This window comes from Podarcis liolepis, assembly GCF_965112155.1.
Source record: "Podarcis liolepis genome assembly, chromosome: 3".
Classification (NCBI taxonomy): domain Eukaryota; kingdom Metazoa; phylum Chordata; class Lepidosauria; order Squamata; family Lacertidae; genus Podarcis; species Podarcis liolepis.
In genome coordinates, this window is record NC_139557.1 from 55,885,012 (window position 1) to 55,911,380 (window position 26,369).

At 41.7% G+C, this 26,369-nt stretch overlaps 1 protein-coding gene across 1 annotated transcript in view; it reads left to right on the plus strand.

Moving 5' to 3' along the window:
- Positions 1-26,369, plus strand: part of SLC35F1 (solute carrier family 35 member F1) — a 193,263-nt gene that overhangs the window by 82,861 nt on the left and 84,033 nt on the right. Inside the window, exon 2 of the mRNA XM_083497883.1 lies at positions 13,662-13,837. Coding sequence (XP_083354009.1) covers positions 13,662-13,837 — 176 coding nt within the window. The remainder of the gene's footprint in view (positions 1-13,661; positions 13,838-26,369) is intronic.

Here is a 26,369-nt window from a genome sequence, read left to right on the forward strand (position 1 = left end):
GGCTGGGATCCTGGACAGGTTCTGTACCCTGACATCTGAGCACAGGCATCTCTTAATGCAAAAGAAAAAAGATATACACATAGCTGGGTTATGACAAAGAGTACAGTATAAAACCAGTATATAATGCAGGCATGGGGGACTTGTGCCTCTCTAGATGTTGTTGGATTAGAACCCCCCTCATCCCTGCCTGTTGTCCAGCTGCGTCAGAGTTGAACATCACCTGAAGAGCCACAGGTTCCCCATCCCAGCCATAATAGAGCATCTCATTACGTACCATCAATGTCAAACTGATCTGGTTTACTAGATCATGCCGGTTAAAGTTCTTGGGTAGGGAGAGGCAAAATTCAGAATCTGGGGGACAGACTGCAGACTTTTAAAAAAGGCCTTGGAACTAGAAATAACAATATAAGAATTCTGTATTTCCTCAGCCACAACTGCTTGCAAGGTATGAGATCCAGGCTCATAAAAGCGTGAAGTGCCCTTGGGTATGTCACAGTGGGTCAGCCTAACTTACTTCAAGCGGTTGTTTTCAAGGCTAATTGTGAAACTTAGCACATGGGAAATGCTATATAAATGGCCAAGAATACTCTTTAATTTGCACTTCAGTGGCATGTTTTTGTGGATGTTGCCTATTTTAACAGCTCAATGAGCTTTCATTGTGCAATGGGATTCCACGACAATGACGTTTTGTAGGGACAGCAGCTGCTCTGCATGGGTGGAGCTCTTTCCCCCATTCTCTTCTATGCAACAATGAATACTACATGCCTGCAAAGGGGAACTCTTTGGGCATATGCCGTTTCCATGAACAGAAGAAAATGGGATGCTTCAGTATGAGCTGTTGAATATGCCTCTTAGCTTTTTTTTTTGTTTGCTACAATTTGCACTTCTTCATCTAGCCACCATGACGTTTGTGCAAGAATGTGTTATGCTGGATATCTTGAACATCTAGGATGGTTCAAAATGTGCACGTAGTTCAACACTGCACTGCATAAAGCTGCCAAAACCCTCCCTTTGTGGTTGTGGGTGTGTTAGAGAGTGTGATGTACAAAGTGAAAGCCAAATATACCTTTCATCTTTCTCCAAACATTTAGTAGAAGTGATATCCCCCAGGGTCAATTGCTGTTTCAACAAAAAATGGGAAAGTATAATTTTCAAGCTGGTGGAAGACAAGATAGTCCAGTTAATTGAGTGTATCATTTATAAACATAGGGCAATCAGGTCTAACAATGTGGCCAGTAGTGTCAGAGTTTATAAACTGTAACAAGGATAATGCACAGTAAGTTTAGTTTTCAGTTTATAAATGCACTTTCACTGTCTGTTAACTTTGTATCTTAGGATGACCAGACATGCCATAATTTGCTCATGAGTTTTAGCACTATTTTGATAAACTAGTACATCTTCAGATCCCAATCTAACTGTATCGGGAAGTTTTTAATGTTTGATGTTTTAGTATGTTCTGATATGTGCTGTGAGCTGCCCACAGTGGCTGGGGAAACCCAGTCTGATGGGTGGGGTATTAATAATAATAATAATAATAATAATAATAATAATAATAATAATAATAATAATATTTTGCTTCCTGGATAGAATAAAGACAGGCCAACAAATAGAACCATAATTTCCTCTCCTGTAGCAAGCTGTGTTCTGAGAGTGATCTGGCTGTAACATCTGCCCTCCCATTGATCAGGGTTGCTTTGGCTGATACGACTGTAGAGACAGAAATCCCTTTTGTCCCTCATGTGCTCCATGTACATCTCCATGAAAGCCAAGGGAAGGCTCCATAACTTAATGACCACACACATAATTTGCATACCATATGCTCCAAATTGAATTCCTTGCCTCTTCAGTTATAAGAGTCAGGTAGCAAGGAATGTGAAAGTCTTCTGTCTGAGATCCTGGAAAGCCACGGCCAGTCAGGATAGTCAATACAGAAAGGCAAATACAGTGGTATCTCGGGTTAAGTACTTAGTTCATTCCGGAGGTCCGTTCTTAACCTGAAACTGTTCTTAACCTGAAGCACCACTTTAGCTAATGGGGCCTCCTGCTGCTGCCGTGCCGCTGGAGCACAATTTCTGTTCTCATCCTGATTAAAGTTCTTAACATGAAGCACTATTTCTGAGTTAGCAGAGTCTGTAACCTGAAGCGTATGTAACCCAAGGTACCACTGTAGGCTGGTTTCATAAAAGGCAACTTCCTATGTAAGTTCCCGTTATTAGCCAAGGGAATGCAAGGGGATTTTATTTCTCCTTTAAGGGATAGATGGAATTTCAGAGTACCTTGTATGAGGTTAGGTAATCATCTACAGTGCTCATAAATATACATTGCTTATTTAAACCATACATCAGACCCTTCTTCTTTTTTAATTAAAAAGATATTACTGTTTTTTAACCAGCAAAAAACAACAGCAACAAATTCCCTCTTCTCCAAATCTATGGCAATCACCACTAGCTGGCAATCATAACTAGAAGCAACTTTTTTTCATTTTTCTACCCCATTCAAACCCAGTGCTAGTGCTATTGTAAACTTGATCACTACCACCACCATTCCACCTCTGTAGCAAAATACAAAATATATATTAAATTCCACAAGGAAGAATTGCTGCAGAACTCTGAGATGCAGATTAAGGAAATTTGTATAATTTCCCTATAACACTGAGCTACAACTTTTCCTCTAGTGGGAGCATCCAGAAATTGAGCTGTCCACAATGTGTTACTAAGCCTTTGCTACAAAATCTGTATTTGATTACAGAATGTGAACTGTTTTGTGCATTATTCATTTCATTGTTGTGGCCATTCAGAAATGGAGATACAACAGGCTGGATTTTTCAATAGAAATTCTGCTTGGCATTTGTTTGAGGGCCATTTCACACATGGAATCTCCATAAATATGTATTCCTATTACTTGTAAATCATAGTAGGAGGGGGGAATGACAACCACAATCAGAGCTTCAAATATAAACACACACACCCCTACTCTGCCCCTCTGGCTATATTCTGAACTGGCTGCAAGGCCTTTGGGAATTAAGCTTTCACTTCTGTGAAACTGATTTACTGTTCCCATCAGAGCCTGTGAAGAAGAGAAACATTCTATTTCAAAGTAGGTTTTTTTCATGTAATAGATAACACTCTAAGGAAATAGCAAAAGCTGATAAACGAGCTCCTTTAAAAATGCTGAAGGGTGACATTTTGCATTGGTTTTACGTCTGAGGAAAAGTTGCGATGCTGCAGCGTTCCAGTATAAAAGAGAAAAAAGTTAATATGGCAGATTTGCTCTCTTGATTACATTGTTTTATAGCTTTTAAAGTCCTTTCTCTCAGTGCCCCCACCCGGTACACAAATTTGAAATGCATCGCTAGGCTGTAATCCTAAGCCAACTTTTTAGTCCCATTGAATTACTTCCGTGTAGGCTTAGTTAAGAATGTGCTGTAAACTATCATTGTTATTGATGCTATTATTGCCCCTTGTTGTGGAACTGGTTTTACACACAGACCCTTTTTCTGGAAAATTGTATGAATCGTTTATTACCAGGGGAGCAGATTGGAGACTAAGGATGTTTAGCAACTTTTAGGCTCATTATCCTTCATAGTTTTTGGTGCCCTTTGCAGGAGCCAAATCATCCCTTTGGATCCCAACCATTGTTTATAATATACCATTCCTGTGTCCATGTAGCTCCACTGAAATAAAGCTTTTACTGACTGCTTATGGATTTGAGGTGGGGGGGGGGCATTTGCAACACTTCTTATGATACCTTTTATCATCAGCTTTTAAGGTGTATCATCAGTCTTTTCTCACCTGATTGATTGCCTCTGGGTAACTTCCTTCCAATTTTGAGGGTGTGAAAGAGGGATCAGAAGAACCTGTTCTGAAAATGTGCAAGATACAGCAGCAGGTGGTTATTCAAGAAAGCAAGTGCGATGTGACCTTGGGCAGTAAAGTTGCATTATAGCAAATAGGTGTCGTCTTCAACTCCATGCGGGCAACACTAGGAAGGAAAATGTACCTTCTGGGTGTGCCAAATAAAAAATTGAATGGTATCTAATTACTTCCTAGTGAAAAACACTAGATGACTTGTGCAAGGGTCAATAGCAAAGTTGTTTCCCTTATCGAAATATTTTCCTGAGGACAATGATGTGGGCTCTTGTGGAAATGCTGGAGTTTGACCTTGCTATGCCTGTCATGGGGTCGTCTGCTTTGGGGCAGGAGCCTGGTAGGAATTTTGTCCATTTGGCGGATTGGCTGGTGCCATTTGGTTTTTGCCTATTGCGTAGCAAATCATCACAACTTGTAAGGTTGCGGTTAGGCATTGGTTAATTTTTGGGTTGGTGGAGGGGATGTGGTTGCCTGCCCCTCCAATGCTGCTGCTGCAAGGGGATTCCATTAAAGGAATCCAGGGGCTCGCCATGCTTTCGTCCAAATCCCTGGCGTGGGGCTTGGGCCACGCAAGCCCCTGGGAGCATGCGGGGAGAGGTGAGGGTCTGGTGCCTGGCTCCATTTTCTCCCCAATATTGTTTTCCCTTACTGGCTTTCGCTGGAATCTGGAAGTCAGTTCTGTCCCTGGCCGGAGACAGATAGTCGTAACCAATGCCTAAGCAACCACTCACATTTATGTATTTTAATAAAGTTGTGGCCAAAATTATGCCAAAAACCTTAAACAAAAATTCTGTGTGAATTGTGATTTATTTGGGGGGTGGCTTGGGGACCTCAACACGCAATAACATTTGTGCAACATCTGCTGTTTGCTTCCTGATCCTGACTTAAGGTGTTTGGGTGTTTTCATCTGCTCACCCATATGAGTGTTTAAAACCTGTAACAAGTTGAGTAATTTATGAGGGAGGTTTCCCTTTTACTGCTTTCACGCCATCATAATATAAAAGCATCAAAGTGGTATTTAGCAGTGTAATACTAAACTGGGAATTGGATTGCATCACACTGAAAAGCTGGAATGAGAGGTGACAATAAGGCTCTAGTCATAAGCACTCTGAACCAGGGAATATGGCCAACTGGGTACAGTAGAGTTTACTTCCAAGAAAACATGTACAGTATGGGACTGTGCTGCCTGTTAATCTGGGACAGGACATAGCAAACTGGAGAAGACGGGACTCAGTAAAGCAGTAGTGGCGAAGGGGTAGGGGGTCATTAACTGGTAGAACAAAGTAGACAAAATACATTAGTATGTTGGTTGGGATGGATGGGAGTTGTGGTCAAAAACATCCAGAGGGCACCATCTAGCTCAGTGTGGAGAGCAGAGGCTCTCCATTGTTTCACGCTGGGTTCTCTCCCAGCCCTACCTTAAGATGTAGGGGATTGAACCTGGGACCTTGGGCACATAAGGCGGATTCTCTACCTCTGAGCTATGATCCTTCCCACAGGAAGATGGCTGCAGGATGGATTAAATTCAGCCATCAGTAGCATCTAGTCCCTGAACCAAGGCGCTTCCCAGGTGAGGTCAAACCTAATTAACCAGTTAAACAGTGATATTTGTGTTGACAGGCCACAACACATGGTTTATGGCTTGCATTTTGATTGATGGGTCACAAGTTCTTCTGGCCTGTCTTCAGTACTTTAAAAAAAAAGTTTTTTATTTCATTAGCATGTCCAAATAGATTACAGGTTTTTTTTATAAAAAAAGTAAAAAGATCGTTATTTGAATACAAAAGAAAGCACACATAGCAGAAGATTGTACAGTGCTACCTTGGGTTACAGACGCTTCAGGTTACGTGATTTCAGGTTGCGCACCACGCCAAACCTGGAACTACCGGAACGGGTTACTTCTGGGTTTCGGCGCTTTCGCATGCGAACGCTGCAGGTTGGGAATGTGTCTCCCGCATGGATCATGTTCGCAAGCAGAGGTTCTACTGTAGAGAGGCTGCAATTAAAGGCTAGTCTTAGGAACAGCACAAATAAGACATTTTAAAGATAACCAGCTACTTTTCCTTTATTGCATCCCCCCCCCCCAAATATTCAAAGGCAGGATTGCTTCCTTTAAAGCGGGAGGTGGAACCATCTGATGTTGCTTGTTTAAGAAGAGGGGGGTGGAGAGCATTTAATTGTGGCATAATTTCCTTCTTTTATACTGAGACAAAGATTCTATGAGTCCACTTGACTTGGAGAAATAATCAGTCCACTTGATTATGGATTGGAACTAAACTGCAATAGAAGATAGGAAGAATGCTGAAAACCATCCTTCTTGCATATATGTTGACTCAAGGCCCAAATCACATTTTAATCGCCTTGCGGGTATTTAATAAGACTTGAAGCGCCAAATAATATGCATGCCAGTCTTCTGTCAGGGTTGACTCTCCATGTAACAGATTATCCTAGGGATGGAGGCATATAGAACAGCTAAAGTAATCCTAAAAGTCTGCTCAGATGTAATTGTTTCCCTCTTTGTTCCAGCTCACAGCACTGATGAGTTAAACATGGCCTTACAAACTCATTTGTTCCATTAAAATATTGATTTTTGGTAACAAAGGAATCTGGAGTTCCTAGCCTTTATAGCTGAAGAAAACAATTTCAGATGTAATGATGGTGAAACTAGAGGACAGGATAGACTATGAAGCATCCAAGATGAAATTTACATTCTTTTAAAGTAATTTTTATTCATTTTTTAACAAGTACAACAAACACCACAAAGATATATTTACATGATATCATGTAAATATATCATTTTTTGTCTATCTTGTGAAGAGACTAGGCTTTTTCTTTTTTAAAAAAGCACCAAACATACTAAATTTTTCATCCTGTGCTAAGCCTCATTGAATGCTGTGGGTTTCCTCAAATGCTGTTTGACTTGTCTCACACTCAGACTTACTTTAGCTGAGGCAAATAAAGTAAACTGTGAGTGCTTTACAGTATATTCATATTCATGACCTATTGGCAATAAATCCCATTGAGTACAATGACGCTTCCTCCCAGGTTAGTGGGTATAGGATTGTAGTTATAGGCCTGTCCGCCATCGTAGCACTTTTGAAAAAAACTTAAATTCATGGCATGTTGTTGAATCTGATCTTTAATCAATTTTCTAGCCCTAGCTGTAGAAAGCCACCACTGAGATTTCCTCCTGTCTAAGTCTTAAGCATCTGCGTGTATGGATTTCATCTTTTTGAAAATAATATTTGATCTCTGCATCAGAACACTAAGCAGCAAAATCAACATTTCAATGAGGTTCAGTAAAAGGAGAGTTTCCTTGAGGTGGAAATCTATTGATGACTTTTGGAGGTCAACAGTGTATGCTGTTAGTCTCAACTTCTTTTCAGCATGAATGTTATTCACTCCATGGACTTTTCCCTGCCAGTCTTATGGGGTTAATTCCTGAGTTTTTAAGGAGTGTTGACTTTGAAAAAGAGACACAGAGGCCTGGTTTGCATGCCATGGTAAAGCAAACTATGGTTTCCTTCGATATCACAGAGATACTGTACATGGTCTGCCATGTAGAAATGCAGGAGGCTGCTTCCTTGGGGAGAAACCTTTTAATTACTCAGATAATGAATTTGTTGCACTACACTTAACAATTCCCTTGCAGCACAGTAGCACACTCCTTTGCACAGATTGGGAATTAACTGTGACAGCCGGCAGGATTTAGTGGAGGGGTAGGCAACCTAAGGCCCATGGGCCGGATGCGGCCCAATCACCTTCTCAATCCGGCTCGTGGACAGTCCGGGAATCAGCGTGCTTTTACATGAGTAGAATGTGTTCTTTTATTTAATATGCATCTCTGGGTTATTTGTGGGACATAGGAATTCGTTTATTTCCCCCCCCCCAAAAAAAAATATAATCCGGCCCACCACATGGTTTGAGGAACGGTGGACCCGCTCATGGCTAAAAAAGGTTGCTGACCCCTGATTTATTGCTTAAAAGCTGGACTAGTATTGAGGAGACCTGGTTGATTGTAACAAAAGCTCTAAGAGATTTTCAAGAAATATTTGCATTATCAATGAAAACAGTTAAAAACAAGAAATCAACAAAGGCTTAGATTCTCCCAGCTGGACTTTACCAGCTCTGATAGGTATATGGATGCAGCTTGAGAGTGGTTGCCCTCATAATCACAAGACTACAGTCCTTCCATCTATGGGCTATGCAGAAATTGTTCTAGATATACACGACAAAACAGTATCTTGAGTTGTTCACCCAGCAGCCCTTAAGTTGATCAGAACGGTTTTCATCTGCAGACAAATGGCAAATTTGAAACTGAAGTCTTGCAGTCTAGCATTTATTTAGCTGAATTTATTGCTTGATTGCTTTTAAAAAATGAACCAAAAACCCTAAGTGGCTTTCAAGAAATATTAGAATTGCCAATAAAAAACAGTTAAAAACAAATAAAAACTTTTTTAAAACAATTAAAATCAGCACTGAACAAAAACATATCAACATATGTGTGTCTGGACTGACTTGCCTAAACAGAAATGTTTTAAGCAGGCACCAAAATGTGCTTGACTGCAGAGTGAACGTGTTGTGGCTACATGGAGGATGGCAGGATGGGTTTCAACTATCAATTTGGTCATGAAATTCATGGAGCCAGTCATCGACTCTCATCCTATTTTACAAGAACACTGTGGGGATAAATGGAAGGTGGGGTTTCTCAGAAAATGCAGGTACACCGCCTTCAGCTTCCTGAAGGAAGTATGATGCGATAATAATGTAAGGAACAAATAGTAATTATAAGTTGCTGCAGCAATTAGTTTCTAAAACTTTCCACAATTTGTAACATAATAGGCTGACATATAGCTTGTGCAATAATATTTCTAATAAAATTTGCATAAATATGTTTCACAGAATATTGAATGAGTCAGGGATCTTAATCCTGTTTTATTTCCCAGTGGAAATCTTGCCTTTTTGAATTAGAAATTAATGCCATCTGCAGTAAATCCTTAGACATCACTAAAGGATCAAATGGTCCATACTGCCTTTTTCACCATTTACAGTGAGTCGTGTGCTGCAAAGTGGCAACTTCCCTACTGAAACAACTTGAACCACCTACAAGTGTTTCAAAAAGTGTGAGTTGAATCTGGACTTAAACCATATTTAGAATAGACCATTGAAATCAACTGGACTTAAATAAGTTGCTGTTGTTGGCATCCATCTTTCTCGAGAGAGAATGGAGTATGATCTGGGGGTGAAGTCAAACCACTGGGTTAGCAGCACCAAAGTTATCTCCCCGGGGAACAAGTCTGGGAAGTGTGTGGCGGTCTTGGGCTGCCGTGATGGCAAGACTCAGCCTCACTAATATGATCCAAAGAAAAGTAGAGCAATATGGTTGAGGCCAGCTTAACTGCAGGAGTTGTCAGAAGGAGGCGTATAAGTGTCGTCCAACTGTCTTAAGGACATCCCAAAGATATCCTGCAAGGCAGCAGAGTTTTAGAACCAGAGTTTTCCTTCTCCTAGATGGGCAGCAGTGTTGGGAGTTATATGCAAAATTCTGTTAAAATAAGCAACAGTCATTACATGTTTCCAGTAAGCGTCCTCAGAAGTCTGCTTTGGTTTGAAAAACAGGAGAAAATACCGGTAAATCTTCATAAAACGGTTGCAAAGAAAGTTGAAAGATTCTTGGAAGAATTTAGGATCAATAGGCACAATAATTCCCCAATACCTGACAAGATTGCACCTTGCAACACAGAGATAGTCACAGGGATGTAGAGTAGAACATTTTCCAGGAATTTATTTTTCCACATAAAATTTTACATTTCATAAGTTCATTAGTAACAACGAATGGATGCAGACTGCAATTAAATATAATGTACGCTTGGTAGTTTCCAAGTTTTTAGTGTTGTTTACTAAATATTTATAAACTAAGCACATAACTCTTCAGGGCATTGGAAAAATTTCTGATACAAATTGGGGAAAAAATCAGATGCAAATTATCTGGTGCAAATTATTCTAATTTGCATGGGAACATTTTCCATATTTCCCCCCCCCCAACTCAAATATTTCTGGGAAGCCTAGAAACGCCCCCCCCCCAGCCTTTTCTCTCTGTTTATTGTTCTACCATGGTTAGCGCAATTGTAATATGCCTTTGCTCAGGGCTGTATTTTGCATGGAAAAACAACAATAAAGGTCAAAAAATCAGAGTGAATATTCTGTATAAAAGATGGGGCCCAATATAGCTTCAGTAAGATGAACCATTTCAAACTTATTTATTAAAAGGCTTCATTTTGCTGCTGGTCGATTCGCTGCTGGTAAATTTGAGACATTTGAATATGTGGTGCTGGAACGTGGCTACCCAGACTAGGAGTTACATCAAGCTAATGGTTGAAGTCTGCATCAGGTACACTCTCACTTCTCCTTTTGAACTTTTTGTTTCCACTAAGCATAAACTCATTCAAACACCTTGCAATTTAAAACTCTATTAAAAGCAGGAAAATGAGATCACTGCCCTTGTGGGGTTTTTCTCTCTCTCCTTTTACCTAGTCTGTTTCATCAACATGTGTCAGGCCTGTAATAAATTTGCCGTGCTGTCAAAAGCTGTCACGCTGGCTCGCCGCACTGAAAGCTGGTAGGCAAGGGAAAGATTTATCTTGGAGCCTAAGGGAAAACCAATAAACTGGAACCATCACATTCTTAACTTGTATCTAAAATTGAAAGGCTTTACTTACTGGGAGATCCAAGCTTATCTTTATTGCACTCTGTAAATTTAGTTTTGCTTTCCCTTAACTTAATTTTCCTCCATCTTAATTGACTACAGTAGGAATTCAATGCAAATGCTGGCTAAAGACTCTTGTACGTTCACAGTGGGGATTGTTTCAAAGTAATTCACAGGTTTAATTTGGGCCTTGTTTGTGCACTACATGCCTTGAAGCAACTATGCACATCTGCCTAATCAGTAATGTGTTTATCTTCAGAACTGCAGTGGGTTCTGGGTGTGGAGGTGAGGAAAAAAGACCAAGTGGCAGAATATAAGGGAAGAACATGCCATCAGATACAGCAAGTGCCACTTGATTTGTGTGCTGTGGACAGAAACAGGAGCTCTTTAGGATTGCATCCTGCCTATGGTTACAATTACGCGGGACGTCACCTATGTATTCGTAGCAAATGAGCAATCTGGGAATAGTTGGCAGTTAATGAGCCTTGAACCTGAACAATGTTTAATCGTACATCTGTGTGCAGAAGCATGTCCTGCTTCTCTCACAAGAATGATGTATTCCCAATGTCACGATTGCTTATGCAAATTGTTACAAGATTGGTACAAGGATTTTAAGTTACATTAAACTGAGTAGAACCTTCCCTTGCTGGGGGGGGGGGAGAAAGACCTGAGATTCCCTGTGGGCTACAAATCCCATCTTCTCATGACCATTGGCCATACTGGCTGGGATTGATGGGAGCTGGAGTTTAGCAACACCTGGACTGCCACAGGTTCTGCATCTCTGATGTAAAATAACTTCGGTATGTAAAGGACATACAGGAGATGTGGTGTTTGGGTTGCATCCAATGAAGCCATCCCATTCATGCAAGGATTTCCACTTGCCCAGCCAAACTTCTCCTCACACTCCTTTCCCTGTGTGTCCCATAAACTTGCTGAGGGAGAGGAAAAGAAAGGTAATTTCCATTGCACAAGTGGAAGTCCTTGCACAAACAAGATGTCTTCTTTACACTTCAACTGTTTATGCCCTATCATTTACAGTGGTGCCTCACAAGACGAAATTAATTTGTTCCACAAGTTTTTTCTTCTTGTGCGCCGCGCGCCTTCCCCTCTGTCCCCGGACCTGATTAAAGCAAGGGGCGGCGGGGAGAAGATTGCTTCTCCCCGTTGCCTGCCCCGCAATCTCCGGGGACAGAGGGGAAGGCGCGCGCCTTCCCCTCTGTCCCCGGACCTGTTTTAAAGCAAGAGAAGGGGCAGCGGGGAGAATCGCTTCTCCCCGTTGCCGCCCCTTGGTTCAAAAGGGGTCCGGGGAGAGAGGGGAAGGCGCACCTTCCCCTCTGTCCCCGGAGATTGCGGGGCAGGCAACGGGGAGAAGCAATCTTCTCCCCGCCGCCCCTTGCTTCAAAAGAGGTCCGGGGACAGCGGGGAAGACGCGCTGCGCTTCCCCGCTATCCCCGGAGGTTGCGGGGCAAGCTTCGTTTTGCGAAGCAAGCCCATAGGGAAATGCGTCTTGCGAAGCGGCTAAGAAAACGAAAAACTCCTTCATCTAGCGAGTTTTTCGTCTTCCGAGGCGTTCGTCTTGCGGGGTACCACTGTATATAAAAATAGCTATCTGTCAAAGCAAATAGCCACACCTGAACTCCATGTGGGTTTTCTATACAACTTAGGAACCTGATCAGGACTGGCAGGGCTGAGCAGTAGGTAAACAGTGAAGGGACATGGGGAGCTGGCATGACTGCTCTCCCACTCATCTGATTCTGATTGCTTGAGTACGTTGATGCCTGAATAGTGCTTGAAGCAGAATTGGAAAGGAGGGCAAGATTTAAAGGAACAGCACGTCCTACAAGGTAATACATGTTACTGATGCAACGTAGGACTCAAATCACACAGGACAGAGGCAGTTGTGTGGTGAAAGAAAGAAAAAAGGTAAAGGACCCCTGGACGGTTAAGTCCAGTCAAAGGCGACTATGGGATTGTGGCGCTCATCTTGCTTTCAAGCTGAGGGAGCTGGCGTTTGTCCACAGACAGCTTTCCGGGTCATGACTAAACTGCTTCTGGTGCAATGGAACACCGGGATGGAAACCAGAGTGCAGAGAAACACCATTTACCTTCCCGCCACATTGGTACCTATTTATCTACTTGCACTAGTGTGCTTTCAAACTGCTAGGTTGGCAGGAGCTAGGACAGAGCAACGGGAGCTCACCCTGTTGCAGGGATTTGAACCGCCAACCTTCTTATTGGCAAGCCCCAGAAGCTCAATGGTTTAGACCACAGCGCCACCCACATCCCCAATTGTGTAGTACCAGTTATATCAAAGGTGAACTAGGTCTTTTTCAGGTTTGAGGACCATGTGGAACTTTTTCAGCACAGTCCACGATAAAAAGTAAATCTTGCATTAGAGCCTGCTCTTTCCTTTGCTTATTTGATTCTTTTCATTCCATGATTGGGACTGACACACAACACTTGGAGGCTTGTTGCTGTGAAAGGTGAAAACATGGTTACCAACAAAGCTTTCACCCATGTATCATCCCAGCTGCCAATACAATGATCAGTGGATGGGTTTGTAATGACAACAGTCTATGTGAGCAAGAGCTGCCAAAAAGCAGATTTGTGATATATTAATATCTGAGACGGAAATAAATAAAAATCCCAAGGGAACTGCTCTGTTCACTTGGTTATCTCTGAAATCCTTTCTTCGGTCTTTTAAAGGAAGCTTGCAGGATCTAGATTTAAAAGTGAAGACAGCTAATTGGCAAGAAGAGAAGAAGAGAATGGCGAGGAGGAAGGGAGATCAGAGGAAGGAGGGCAAATGCTGAAAGGGAAAAATAACACAAAATAAAAATGAACAAACTATGTTTGGCATAAAATGAGAGGTGAATGAAATTTGCAATTTGTCACCCAATTGAATAATCCAGACTATTTCTATTATATTTTCAAACTTATCACTAGGGGCCTGGAGTGAAGGGGTAGGACTATAGAAAACTGCTTTTTCAGACTTGGGCTTATTCTCTTTGTGGGTTGTAGGAATTTCTTGGCTGTTGAGTAATTCTGATTATTCTGTATCTTTTGTCTTCCTTGTTTCTTTTTAGGGAGCTCCTGTTGTCTATAGCTCTTGGGCAGGTTCTGTCCCTGCTTATCTGCGGTATTAGCCTGACCAGCAAGTATCTGTCAGATGATTTTCATGCCAACACTCCAGTCTTTCAGAGTTTCCTGAACTACATTCTCCTATTTTTGGTCTATACCACAACATTAGCTGTTAGACAAGGTAAGTGGCATTCTCTGGATGTAGAATAATAATAATAATAATAATAATAATAATAATAATAATAATTGCTATAGCTTTTCTCAGTGCTTTTTTTTTCTTTAAAAATGTATAGGGGTCCTCTCATTTTCCTACTCATGTTGAAATACTGCCACTCAATGAGGCCAAACTTAGATTCACAAAATGTTTAGGAGTATGCATACCCCTGCTCACCCCCAGAAAAGAAAGCACTGGCTTTTCTTTCTCATAGTGGATAATTTCCCTTCTCTTGGAACATATCAAAGCATTTCCTAGTATTTAAAAAGAAAAGAAAACTTGCAGCTCCTCCAGAAAGGTTGATAACTACAAAAGGTTGCAAAATCACTATTAAACATTTGAGGTAAAGGTAAAGGTACCCCTGCCCGTACGGGCCAGTCGTGTCCGACTCTAGGGTTGTGTGCCCATCTCACTTAAGAGGCCGGGGGCCAGCGCTGCCCGGAGACACTTCCGGGTCACGTGGCCAGCATGACGAAGCTGCTCTGGCGAGCCAGCACTAGCTCAGCACACGGAAACGCCGTTTACCTCCCCGCTATAAAGCGGTACCTATTTATCTACTTGCACTTAGGGGTGCTTTCGAACTGCTAGGTGGGCAGGAGCTGGGACCAAAAGACGGGAGCTCACCCCGCCGCGGGGATTCGAACCGCCGACCATACGATCGGCAAGTCCTAGGCACTGAGGTTTTACCCACAGCGCCACCCGCGTCCCGACATTTGGGGTAGGAGTCACCTAAAAACCCTGGTATGGTAGCACTGCTCAAAGACTTCCCTCCTACCCTTATTCCCCCCCCTTGCACCTCCCCATCCCTGGAATTGACTCTAGGGAGGTTGGGAGAAGCCCCAGAACAACAGAGAAGGGAAGGAGAGGCAGATCATTTCATCTGCACAGACAGAACTTTCATCAAAGTACAATGTAGAATTTCACCCTTGATATCTTATCAGCATGAGATATTCTAATGAGAGCACTCTTTGAGGGTTTTCTTTTGTTTTTCCCTTCTCCTGTTGGCATATATGTTCATTTAGAAACCTGTTCTGATTTTGAGTGCATATTAATGAAGATATGGAGACAGCAGACCTAGTCACGGGGGTGGGGGGACGTAACTATAAGAGCAAACTTTGACTCTGAAGGCTACAGTGGTAAAGGGAAGAACCTTTCAGTCCCAATGAAACAAAGATAACATTCATTCATTCATTTTATTGGTATGTCACTTTTCCACAAAATAAATCATGCTGAAAGCAGCTTGCTACAAAGAAACAGGGATACATTTCAGACAAACAGTACAAAAACAATTTCATAATAACATAGCAAAACAAAAAAAATATAGCAAAATACAATAATCATAGTCACACAAAAATCACTTTTAAATTCTATAACTGTAACAAGATTACTTAAAGAATATGCAGCATCCAAGAGCAAAAATATCAAGGGAACTTCCCAGTTTCACTTTAGTCCTAGAAACAGCCCTCCCATGATGTTGCTCACAGTCTGTCTCCTGCAGCAACTTCTTATAAGGCCTTCAAGGGTCTTAGCTGCAAACACTCCTTCCTTGATGTTACTCACACATGAGGGGATATTCATAAAATTTGCAGATGGCACCAAACTGGAGGGGGTGGCTAATGCCTCTGAAGACAGAATTGGGATTCAAGAAGACCTTAACAGACCGGAGAATTGGGCTGGAACTAACAAAATGAATTTCAAAAGGGACAAATGTAAGGTTCTACACTTAGGCAGGAAGAACCAGATGCACCACTATAAGATGGGGGATACCTGGATTGCCACTAGGACATGTGAAAAGGATCTAAGGGTCTTCATAGAGGACAAGCTTAACATGACAGTTAAAGAAGGATGTTGACAAGCTGGAAGGTGTGCAGATGAGGGCAACCAGAATGATCAAGAGTCTGGAAACCAAGCCTTATGAAGAACAGTTGAGGGAGTTGGGTATGGTAAGCCTAGAGAAGAGTAGACCAAGAGGATATATGATAGCTATATTCAGATATCTTAAGGGGTGTCACATGGAAGATGGAGCAATCTTGTTTTCTCCTGCTTCAGAGCGTATGACCTTCAAGTTACAAGAAAGGAGATTCTGATTAAACCTCAGGAAAAACTTTGGAAGGTGGTGGACTCTCATTTTTTGGAGATTTTAAAGAGGTTGGATGGCTATCTGTCTTGTTTGATGTAGCTGAGATTCCTGAATTACAGGTGGTTGGGCTAGATGACCCCAGGGTCCAGTCCAACTCTACAATTCTATGATTCTATGCCTGGGCAGAATTTAATTTCACCCCCTGCACACATGAATACTACACTTGTCTTAGGGCTGGAGGATCATCCAAAATAGCATGGGAAACTGGCATCAATGAAGACTGTAGTGTGTGATGGAAACTGGGAGAGGCACAGGCAGAAGAACCTTCCACACTACTGGAGCCCAGTCAAGTATCCATTCTCAAGATGCTATCATTGAACCATCTCTTATTTCAGTCCTTAGATAAAATATACCTTGGACAGGCACATGCTTGAAAAGACAAATAGATGCTATGGTTTCTGAATTAATCTAGGTATCTCTACTCTTCCCCGCCTCTTCCACTTCAAGAGGTTTCCTGTTGAGATTAGGTGTGAGTAGGAAAATGCAGCAGGTTTCATGTCAAAGCCTTATAATTAATTCATGCATTTAAATGAACAAATAAACAACTTCTCTCTCTCAATCAGAAAAGCTTGAGATGAATCGAGGAAGGACCTTCAAATAATATGAACGAAGTACCTATTGAGTTTTGACAAATATTTATTTTGTGATAGGCATAGCTTGCTCTTTTGTGGTCCTCCGAGTGCCCACCCTTATCCAAGTCCAGACCCTCTTGAGCTTCCGTAAAGCTACAGCATCTGGTGCTCTAAGGCTATTCACTGGGCTCTCAAGTGCTGGTTAACTTATTGGCCATGTTTTTGTGTGTAGACTTGAAATGTGGTTGTGGTCATCATCATTTCAGATGCTTCCTTTGTTGACATCTGTGAGTGGCTTGGCATCCTGCCTGCTGCTTAAATTATTCAACTTTGAGTCCCAGCCTTGTGGAGCAGACAGCACACCATGTTGAGGAGAGTAATGTTCTCCTTCCCACTGGGATGGTTGTATTTAAAAGGAAGCTGTTGACTTCCACTGCGGAGGCTTCTAAACAAGGAGTTGTAAGTGTCTGTTAAAACCAAATCTGGCAAAGAATTGTCTCAGAGGCTGCAAAGATGACCTCTTTCAAAGAAAGCTTTCTCTCTCTCTCCTTCTAGTTGGATTGATAGAATGTAGCAGACACAAGTACTATAGGTTTGTTTGCTCCTCTTGCAGAATATGGGAAAGCCTATTAATGGAGGCCTTCTCTCACATCCTTATAAGAACAATTAGAGGTTTCCCAAACCCATCAAAACTGGAACAGGATAATGAATGCCTGCATCATTTCTCCATTTCCCAGCTTAGGTGCCTTGTGGTGAAATATAGAGCAGTTCTCCCGCCGCCCCCATGCCTATTGCAACTAGGCACTAATGCCACAAAGTTGACTTGCTTCTAAAACCATGTGGCTTGCTAGGATCATAAAAGCATAGTGTTCTTCTGTTCCCAACAATTAGAGCAAGGAGGGTTAGAGATAAGGCAGTGGTGTCAGAAGTAGTGTGAAAAACAGAAACTAAGATGTGGAGCGAGGAGATAGCCTGTTATACCACTTAATAGCAGATCTTCAGCTATAGTTAATGGGGCAGGCAATGGAGACTTGGCATTAACTACAAGCACTGCAAAGATAAGTAGAACAGCACAGAACCTATTTCAGATAGTGTGACTCCATCCTACGTGTATGAGTTTGTTTTTCTTAACTGGAATTTTGTGCAGAGTTTGCTACATTCTTTGCAGAGAAAGTGTTTCTAGCGTGGCTCTCTGCTGATTAGATAATACAGTTACATATAGTTCTTCATTTTTTATTTTCTGTGGACTATTTTTCTTTCATAGTGAAATCCAAACATTTGTCCAACAGTTTTTGTGGTTGTATACAATAATTGCAGGAAAGGCTTCTACTCACACAAGGCAAGGCACCTGAGATTAAGAGTCTCGTGCTCTACTGACTGAGCTATTTTGCCAATCCTTCCTATCTACTGCAACCCTCTATGCCATATCCCTTGTTGTTCCAGAGGGTCCCCCAGTCCCCAGGAGCACTATTTCAAGGAACATAAGGGGGGGGGGGGACTTGGGGAAATTTGGGGCCCTGCCTGGTGCAAGCAGAAGTACCTTCTGTTAGCACAAAGTCTTCACTAGATGCAACTCTTATTTATTACCTGTCGGTTTTCCAGCCCTCTTGATGCAAATCTGTTTTTAAAGCATCTCCATTTGCTCAAACTCCCCATTAGCTAATGCTGTGGAGGATCCTGCATAGCCATTGAGATGTTCACTCACCACAGCAGCACAATAAGAGAAAAATTGAGTGCCATTAGCAAAATGTTGCCTCAATGCTACCTTGAACTCCCTCTTATGTATGTCTTCAGCTCAACATTTGCCTTTACAAATTATTTATGCTTTAGTTTCAAGCATTTGCAGATGCTTCTGTCTTTGTCTGCAGGCAATTAGCACCACTATGGTTGATTTCCTGTGAGTAAATTAGTTTTAATTTCCACTCTGCTCCTTTTGCATGGCTCTATTACACCAAGATTTTGCAAAAGAAAAAGAAAAAGTTTTGCAATGCACTTTACCTCCAATACGTAGCTGAAACATTGCAATTGAGACATGCTGCTTACACCACATAGGTGATACTAATTTCAACAGTCTGGGTTGTTGTTGTTGTTTTAATTAAGCACAGATTAAAGGACAAGTAGTATTGACTGTGCTTAGTGATTGACTCCCATGAAAGGAAGAGAAATGGACAAAAGTCCATTTTAACCCATTTTATCGGAGGGTAGGCAGCAACAGTGGTTCCATTTCCATTCTCCCCTTTGGCACCCCAGTATCCCACTTTTGCAGAAGCCAAACAGGATGGAATAGTTTGCCTGAAAAGTGGGGTATCAGCTGACTGGTGGCAGCTCTAAACCCCAGTTCCTTTGGCACAGTAGTTTGATTTCAAACCATGTAGTCAAAGGAAAATGCTTCACCTGATATCACAGGTGACTAAGAGGTGGTCAGCCCCACCCACCTGCCACAGTAGCCTATACAAGTGAGATGTCTCCCCAAGTATTTAGACTGTGTACACATTGCCATTTACTCTGACTCCAATGCAGTTCCAGCATTGGTGTTTGAAACCAAGTGTACATGATGATGGCCAAAATCCATTTGTATACTGTAATTTCTTGAGGAATACTGCTGATTGATGTATTTCCTCTTGAGCCTGCTTCCAGTGAATTTGGAAAAAAAAACCCCTAAGGCATCGTTAAGCTGAGGTGTGTCCATTTTAGACATCCATTGCCCATGTGCAGATGACACCACATGCACAGATGATGGCTTTGGTGAGTAGGCATTTGGGGGTTCCAAGTGCAGGGAAACAAATCCGGTAATTGTGCATACAGCAACATAAAATGTTACTTGAAACACAGCAGGGGCAAACTATCTCACTGCATTTTAAGCCACATATGTTCATGCCTCGCCATTTTTCAGGCAGAGGGTCACTGAAAATCCACTTTAGGTAGATTTTATAGAGCTGTGTTTGGGTTGGATTAATGTCCAAGGCTTGGGAAAAAGCCTTTAAACCCTTTAGTTATTCAATTCATTTGCTTCACTTTTTGACAAAAGGTCCTTGCTATTGAGGATGCAAATTTCAGCATAAAAATTGAAATTCACAGAAATGTGGCTCATTTCTACTCATATTGACTTCAAGAAGAATGTCACTGATATTTGCTTTGGGACATTGCAAATGTAGCTGGGGGAAATCAAAGAAGCAGAAGTGGTGTAGCTTTAGAGCGAGATGATGATGTGCCTGGGATTCAGCTAACACCATTGTCCAGCCGAGCATGAAACAAGCCTTCAAAGGTTAATAGAAGTCCCAGTACTAGTCTATAGCCCTAGGAAAAAGTCGGGATATCATCTGACAACTTTTAAAAAGTTTCCATTGGTACATGATGCTCTCATAGCAATGTCTAAAAATGGAAGTTCATGTGTTGCTTCCATTTTCCAATGCATGTGGGTATTATAAAACTACTATTATTAGTTAGAATTGTGTGTTGGAAATTTGAGCCTGTACAACATAAAAGAGATCCAGTGGCTTCTCAGTCAATGTATGATGTGATGGATTCAATCCATCTATTTTTCATACGGCTGCCTTCCTCTTTAATTCCCAGATACAAGGAACATATTTGTCAAGTGTGTCAGGCCTGTTTTACACTTTACACAGGAGCAAATGTAGGTTTGCCAGTAGAAAAACCAGGAACCATCCAATAACTCAAGCAGGAAGTGGCTAGAGGCCTCGCCTTTGGTACAGACTATCCTGCTTCACACATAATGCTAAGCCAAACCATAACTTAGCATGAATGTTTGAGCAAACACTCTTCTGAAGCTCACAGTTGCTTAGTCTAGACTATGAGCTGCAACAAAGGTTTGTCCTATGGCTTATAGCTCATGGTCTGTTCAGTAGCATTAAACTAAGAAGCTAAATCATGGCTTGACTCAGTGCAGAACAGCAGCAGCAAAACATGGTCCCGGGAGGAGCAAAGCAGCCAAGATTTCATCTCCTGGAGCCTGCATACTTGTATGTTTGGCTTAAGCCATGGTTTGGCTTAGCATGACTTGCAAACCAGAGCATTATAGCTTAGTGGTTAAAGTCAACGGACAAGGGATTTCCTGGGAGTTGTTCTTGAAGGAGGATGCTTTTGCTTGCAAATAATATATTCATAATTCATAATATATAGATATAGATCTTGGGATTCTAATATTTTATGTCGGAGCCCAAAATTTCTTATATATATATATATATATATATATATATATATATATATATCCCCATTATTTGACATAATGCAATTATGGAAGTTCAAATTGAAAGGCTGAGTAACATGGCATCTGTATAAGGTTAGAGCTGAATGCAGATTTGGGGTTTGTGTGATTTTGATGCCTGCTTAATGCTGGGTTTGCATAATATCAGGGTTTACACAACTTCAGTGTCTGCACAATTGGAGTTCTACAACTTTTGCATACCTTCACAGGCATATTTACAGCTTTAAAAAGTGCATGTTTTTAGGTTAGGGGCTATCCTGTGAACTGCTCTGAGACCTGTGGGTATAGGGCGGTATATTAATTAATTAATTGAAATGTGAGTACTATTTAATACTTGGGACATATGTAACTTGCAGTTAGGTGGTGCATGTTGCATGGTTTTCTCAAAGTTTGTTTGTAGGGCTCTAAGCATTTCGTAAATTCTATAGGAAAAGTCAGCAGTCAGTTAAAATGGAAAACACTTCCCCAACTCTAGAAGATATAAATGAGAATTTATAAATATTTTGGAAGAATTTCCAGAAAAAAATGATACAGAAAACTTATGACATTTAAAATGTGAAAGAATAGTGATTTGATAACGGAGGCTAGTAAGAAGAGATGAATAAGCTGGAATCCTATACATATATACCAAGTAGGAAGTCCTACTGAATTATCTGAGATTACTTTTGAGTAGAAATGTGTAAATCAGAGAATCTGATTTTTCATACTTGAATACCTCTTATACCTTGTGCTTTTTCATCAACCAGAATACATTTAAAGCACAGTCTTGCTAACTATAAAGAAAGAAAAGTGTAAAGTATGAGGATAGAGTATTTATCTGCGAGCAGGGCTTTTTTCGGCTGGAACTCACTGGAACTCAGTTCTGTCATCTCTCAAGTGGGCACCATTGCCGTTATAAGAGAACAAGGGAAGCATTCATAGTAAGTTCCGGCACCTCTTTTTCTAGAAAAATAGGCACTGTGTGTGAAGATTAAAAAGAAACACTCACAGCACACTCCTAACTGTGTCTACTTGGGAGTAAGTTCTATTGAAATTTACCTCCAGACAAGTAAGGCTAGGCTCACAGCCTCAGATAATAAGGGTAGAAAATCGAATTATAAAAGAAAAAGGATTAGAGGGGAAAACTGATGGAAACAAATCTATTTGCTTTATTGAATGACTTATTTACAAGAATCTTAGATCGGAATCTGTGGCCAGGTACAATTCTGAAATTGCCAAGAGAAAGATGTTACATGGAGATATCATTTTGTCTTTTCATAAAAGAGGTACTTGTAGTTTTATCTTAAGCCCAGCTTGAAGAAGCCCAGTCCCAAAGGGAGACAAAGAAGAAATGAACATCCCCACCTCTTGATTTGACTCACGTCATGCTATAAGCCAGGGGTGGAGAATCTCAGGCCCAACAGGCTTCGTTATCTGGGCCCCGGGGCAGCCTCCAGACTGTGATTTATCCCTGGATTACACTCCTTACTGCCCCTGCTGTGTGCCTCCCCCCCCCAAGTGATTTTGAGTGGCTGGAATATGCCCTTGAACTGTGGCAATGTCTGTTGCTTGCCTGGATGTACAAAGTTCAGAATCACTTCCTTTGCCCAGCACAGTTTTGCCTCTGACCCCACCCACCCCTGGTTCCCTGGAAGGTTCCTCATTGTTGTTGTTGTTGTTTAGTCGTTTAGTCGTGTCCGACTCTTCGTGACCCCATGGACCAGAGCACGCCAGGCACTCCTGTCTTCCCCTGCCTCCCGCAGCTTGGTCAAACTCATGCTGGTAGCTTCGAGAACACTCTCCAACCATCTTGTCCTCTGTCGTCCCCTTCTCCTTGTGCCCTCCATCTTTCCCAACATCAGGGTCTTTTCCAGGGAGTCTTCTTTTCTCATGAGGTGGCCAAAGTATTGGATCTTCCGGATCTGTGCATAATTTGGAATGCATATATGTGCATAATTTGGAATGCACATGTTATGTACAGTGGTACCTCGGGTTACATACACTTCAGGTTACATGCGCTTCAGGTTACAGACTCCGCTAACCCAGAAATAGTACCTCGGGTTAAGAACTTTGCTTCAGGATGAGAATAGAAATCATGCTCGGGCGGAGCGGCAGCATCAGGAGGCCCCATTAGCTAAAGTGGTGCTTCAGGTTAAGAACAGTTTCAGGTTAAGTACGGACCTCCAGAACAAATTAAGTACTTAACCTGAGGTACCACTGTATTTATAATGTTATACGAGTTCTCTCTTTATTTCTTTATTCAATTACATGCATTTTGGGGATCCTGGTGGGGAGTGGGGGTGGGGAGAGAAGTAAAATACCCTATCCTTAATATTTCTGTTCTTCTCGGTTTCTTTTTACTTTGTCTGACCATGGAGTCAGTGTTTTTACTCCGAGGGTTCATTGCTGAAACCTTTGTTACTCCAAAGCACTCATGCGCATAGGGACTTGCACTTTGAAGCTCATTTCCACCATTTTCTAACTCACGAGTGGGCCGGAACATAACACAATGCTAGTCAGTTTTCATTGGTTACAGGTTCCTCCTCTCCCCACTCCATTTGACCAGCTGCTTAGTATTTTTAAAACATATCCTTGCAGAGAACAGCATTAGCCTGAATGAGATCCACAGCACCTAGCAGGTTAAATAGCTAGAATCCCCCTTTAACACTTTGATTAGTAAGCCATGCCTCACCCTAAGACTCTATTTGCTTTTTTTAAAAAAAGATTATTTACCAGACCTTTGAAAAATAGTCACTATTTTATGTATACTTTGATCTGCAAGATGGCACCATGTTTGTATCCTCTTTCTCTTCCTGTATCAGATGATGATAATAAGTTCATGGAGGATAAGGCTATCAGTGGCTACTAGCTATGATGGCTATGTTCTGCCTCCACAGTTGGAGGCAGCATGCATCTAAATGCCAGTTGCTAGAAACCACAGGAGGGGAAAGTGCTCTTTTCACTTGCCATTACACAAATAACTACATCCATCTTGACCATACTCTGATATTTCCCAAAGCTGTCAAGATGTTCACCTATATGGGGATATTGCTGAAAGAAGTACTGTTGGAATTACAACAGCAGAGATCATTCAGTTACTAACCTAAAGGTTAATTCTGTTGACAGTCAGCCAACCAAGAGAGAGGTGGTGGTGGTGCTGTTGCCTAGCAACCAGTCAGATTGGCATGATCCTTGCTAAAGTCATGAGTTCTGGTTGATAGGTTAGTTCTGTTTCCCCCCTTATGGTTAGTAGTATTTCTCTCTGCTATAGATTAGGCTTGAACAGCTAAGAAGGACAAAATGTCTCTGTTTATTTCTTCTTGTATTGTATACTGTTTTCGATCGATTTACCCTATAAGCTATTATTAGTTTATTTTGTCTCTCAAGTCCGTCTACATTATTTAAGTGATTCTGTTAACAAGTACTTACAGTGAAATCTAACCACTTCTTCAAAACCACCATTAAAAAACTTTTTGGAACAGCTAAGCTTTTGCTTGTGTTCTGGCAGAATGAATAAGAGGACTAATGGAAGGGATGCCATTTAAACAATCATTTATCCTGTGGGAAGAATGTTTGAACACACTTAAACATTGCATTTGTTTATACAAGGAACAGCGTCAATAGTCTCTCCTTAAATCAAGGGCTTGTTGTGTTACAGTTTCTGATGTGGGTTAGTTGCTCATTTGTGCAATAGGAGAGTAATTTTTGATTCGTTGGTTGATTTCATTGATATGCGACTTTTCCACAGCAAACTGTTTCTAAAGTGGTTTACATCAAATGTCCTCTTGTCAAAATACAGAACATGGGATGGAGGAGAGAAACAAGTTTATGGAATGTATCAATAAATTCACAAAGAATAACCATTCAGCATACGTTAAATAAATTCAATAATGCAAAAGATATCATCAAGATTGAAATGCACAAGTACAGAGGTGTGTGAGCAGTTCCACAGAATTCCCTGTGAACCCTGTTCCATAAATCCACTTACCTCTTTCTCAGTGGCAACAGCCCCTCCCCTGTCTTGGGACTTCCCCATGCCCAGCACAAAGTTCCACTTTGGCCAGAGGAGGCACCACTAGCATTGAAGGGAGAGAATCCACTCCTCTGTTCCTAAATGGACAATTTGGGGGAAGGATAGAAGGAGTGGTTCTCTCCTCTGGACTGGAGCAAAGGTTGAAGCAGCAGCAGCAAGCCAAGGATAAATCCTGGCTACAGCCCTTGGCTTATTTGGAGCAAGACAAACTATGGGCCTGCGTTTAGATGGAATGTGACACCTGAAGTGTAGGTGGGTTCCCACAAGGCAAGACACAGTGATAACAGCAAGATTACCTTTATTCAACTAACAGAGCTAGACAACAAGGACAAAGCAACAGCTTATATACATTTCTGAAGGTCTGGGCCACTCCCACTGCCAATGTGATTGTCTATCTAAACTTCCAAGCTGCAAATCATAACTCAGAGTTTAAGGGCCAATGGCAGAGGCCCAAATCCTGAATTCTTCTGTGATTGGATATCACGTATCAAATCAGAACACAGGAGCTCAGAATCCTCAGTCCAGACTCAAGCTCAGGCAAACACAGACCACTGAATACATAACACCAGCAAACTGAGGCTCAGCTCCCCATAGGAGCAGGGATGTGGGAGGAGCAAAGCAACCATGGTTTTCTCCCTGTGCACCAGCACACTTGTTCATTCACAGTAAACCATAGTTTGGCTTTGCATTACATGTAGTCCAGAGCAGGAGACAATACTGAGCTAGGTGTTCCTATGGTCACACTGCAGAGAAAACGTAAAAGCAAAACTAAAGGGAATAGCAAGATTTTATATCATTGACAGGTTGGTGGCTGGCTGGCTGGCTTGCTTACAGCAGGCTGCAAACTGCTGGCTCCTGTAAATGAGAGGGAAAGTTATTTTTCCCTCTTCCTCATTCACTCCAATCATGATTTTGGAAAGAGGGCTCATGTCAGCTTCTCTGGGTTGCAACGTGAGTAAACAGGATTCTTTGGCAGCAAAGTGCACTTCATTTATGCTTAACTGTCTCTCAAGACTCTATGGGTGATGCAGTCTCCTAATCTCTCATTGGGCATGAGAGCAGCAGGCAGTGTCTGGGAAGATGCTGGAGGAACTACAGTGTGTTCACCAAAGAGCCTTCTTCCATCCTATTCATAGGTACTTGGAAGTGAGCACTACTGAACTCCTTGGCCCTTATTCTGAGAAAGCATTCACAAGCTCGTGCTATTACAACTTGCTCTAGCTAAATAAAGTGGGGTTGAGGGAGCTGGGAAAAAAGAGATGGGGAAATTGATGATCGAACTGAAGAGGTCACAAGCAAATTACTAAATGAGTTTTAGCATGAAACAGTGAATTGCCCAACTGGAAATAGAGCTGTAGATCAGGGGTTAACCAACTCAATTCCCTTCAAATGTTGTGGGGCTACAACTCCCCCCATCCCTGACCTGACCATTGTCTCTGCTGGCTGGAGCAGATGTGAACTGGAGTCCAACAACATATGGAGAGAATTGTATTGACTACTCCTGCTATAGACCTTCGAAATGCCTTTTAAATTGAGCATGTGCAGAGCAC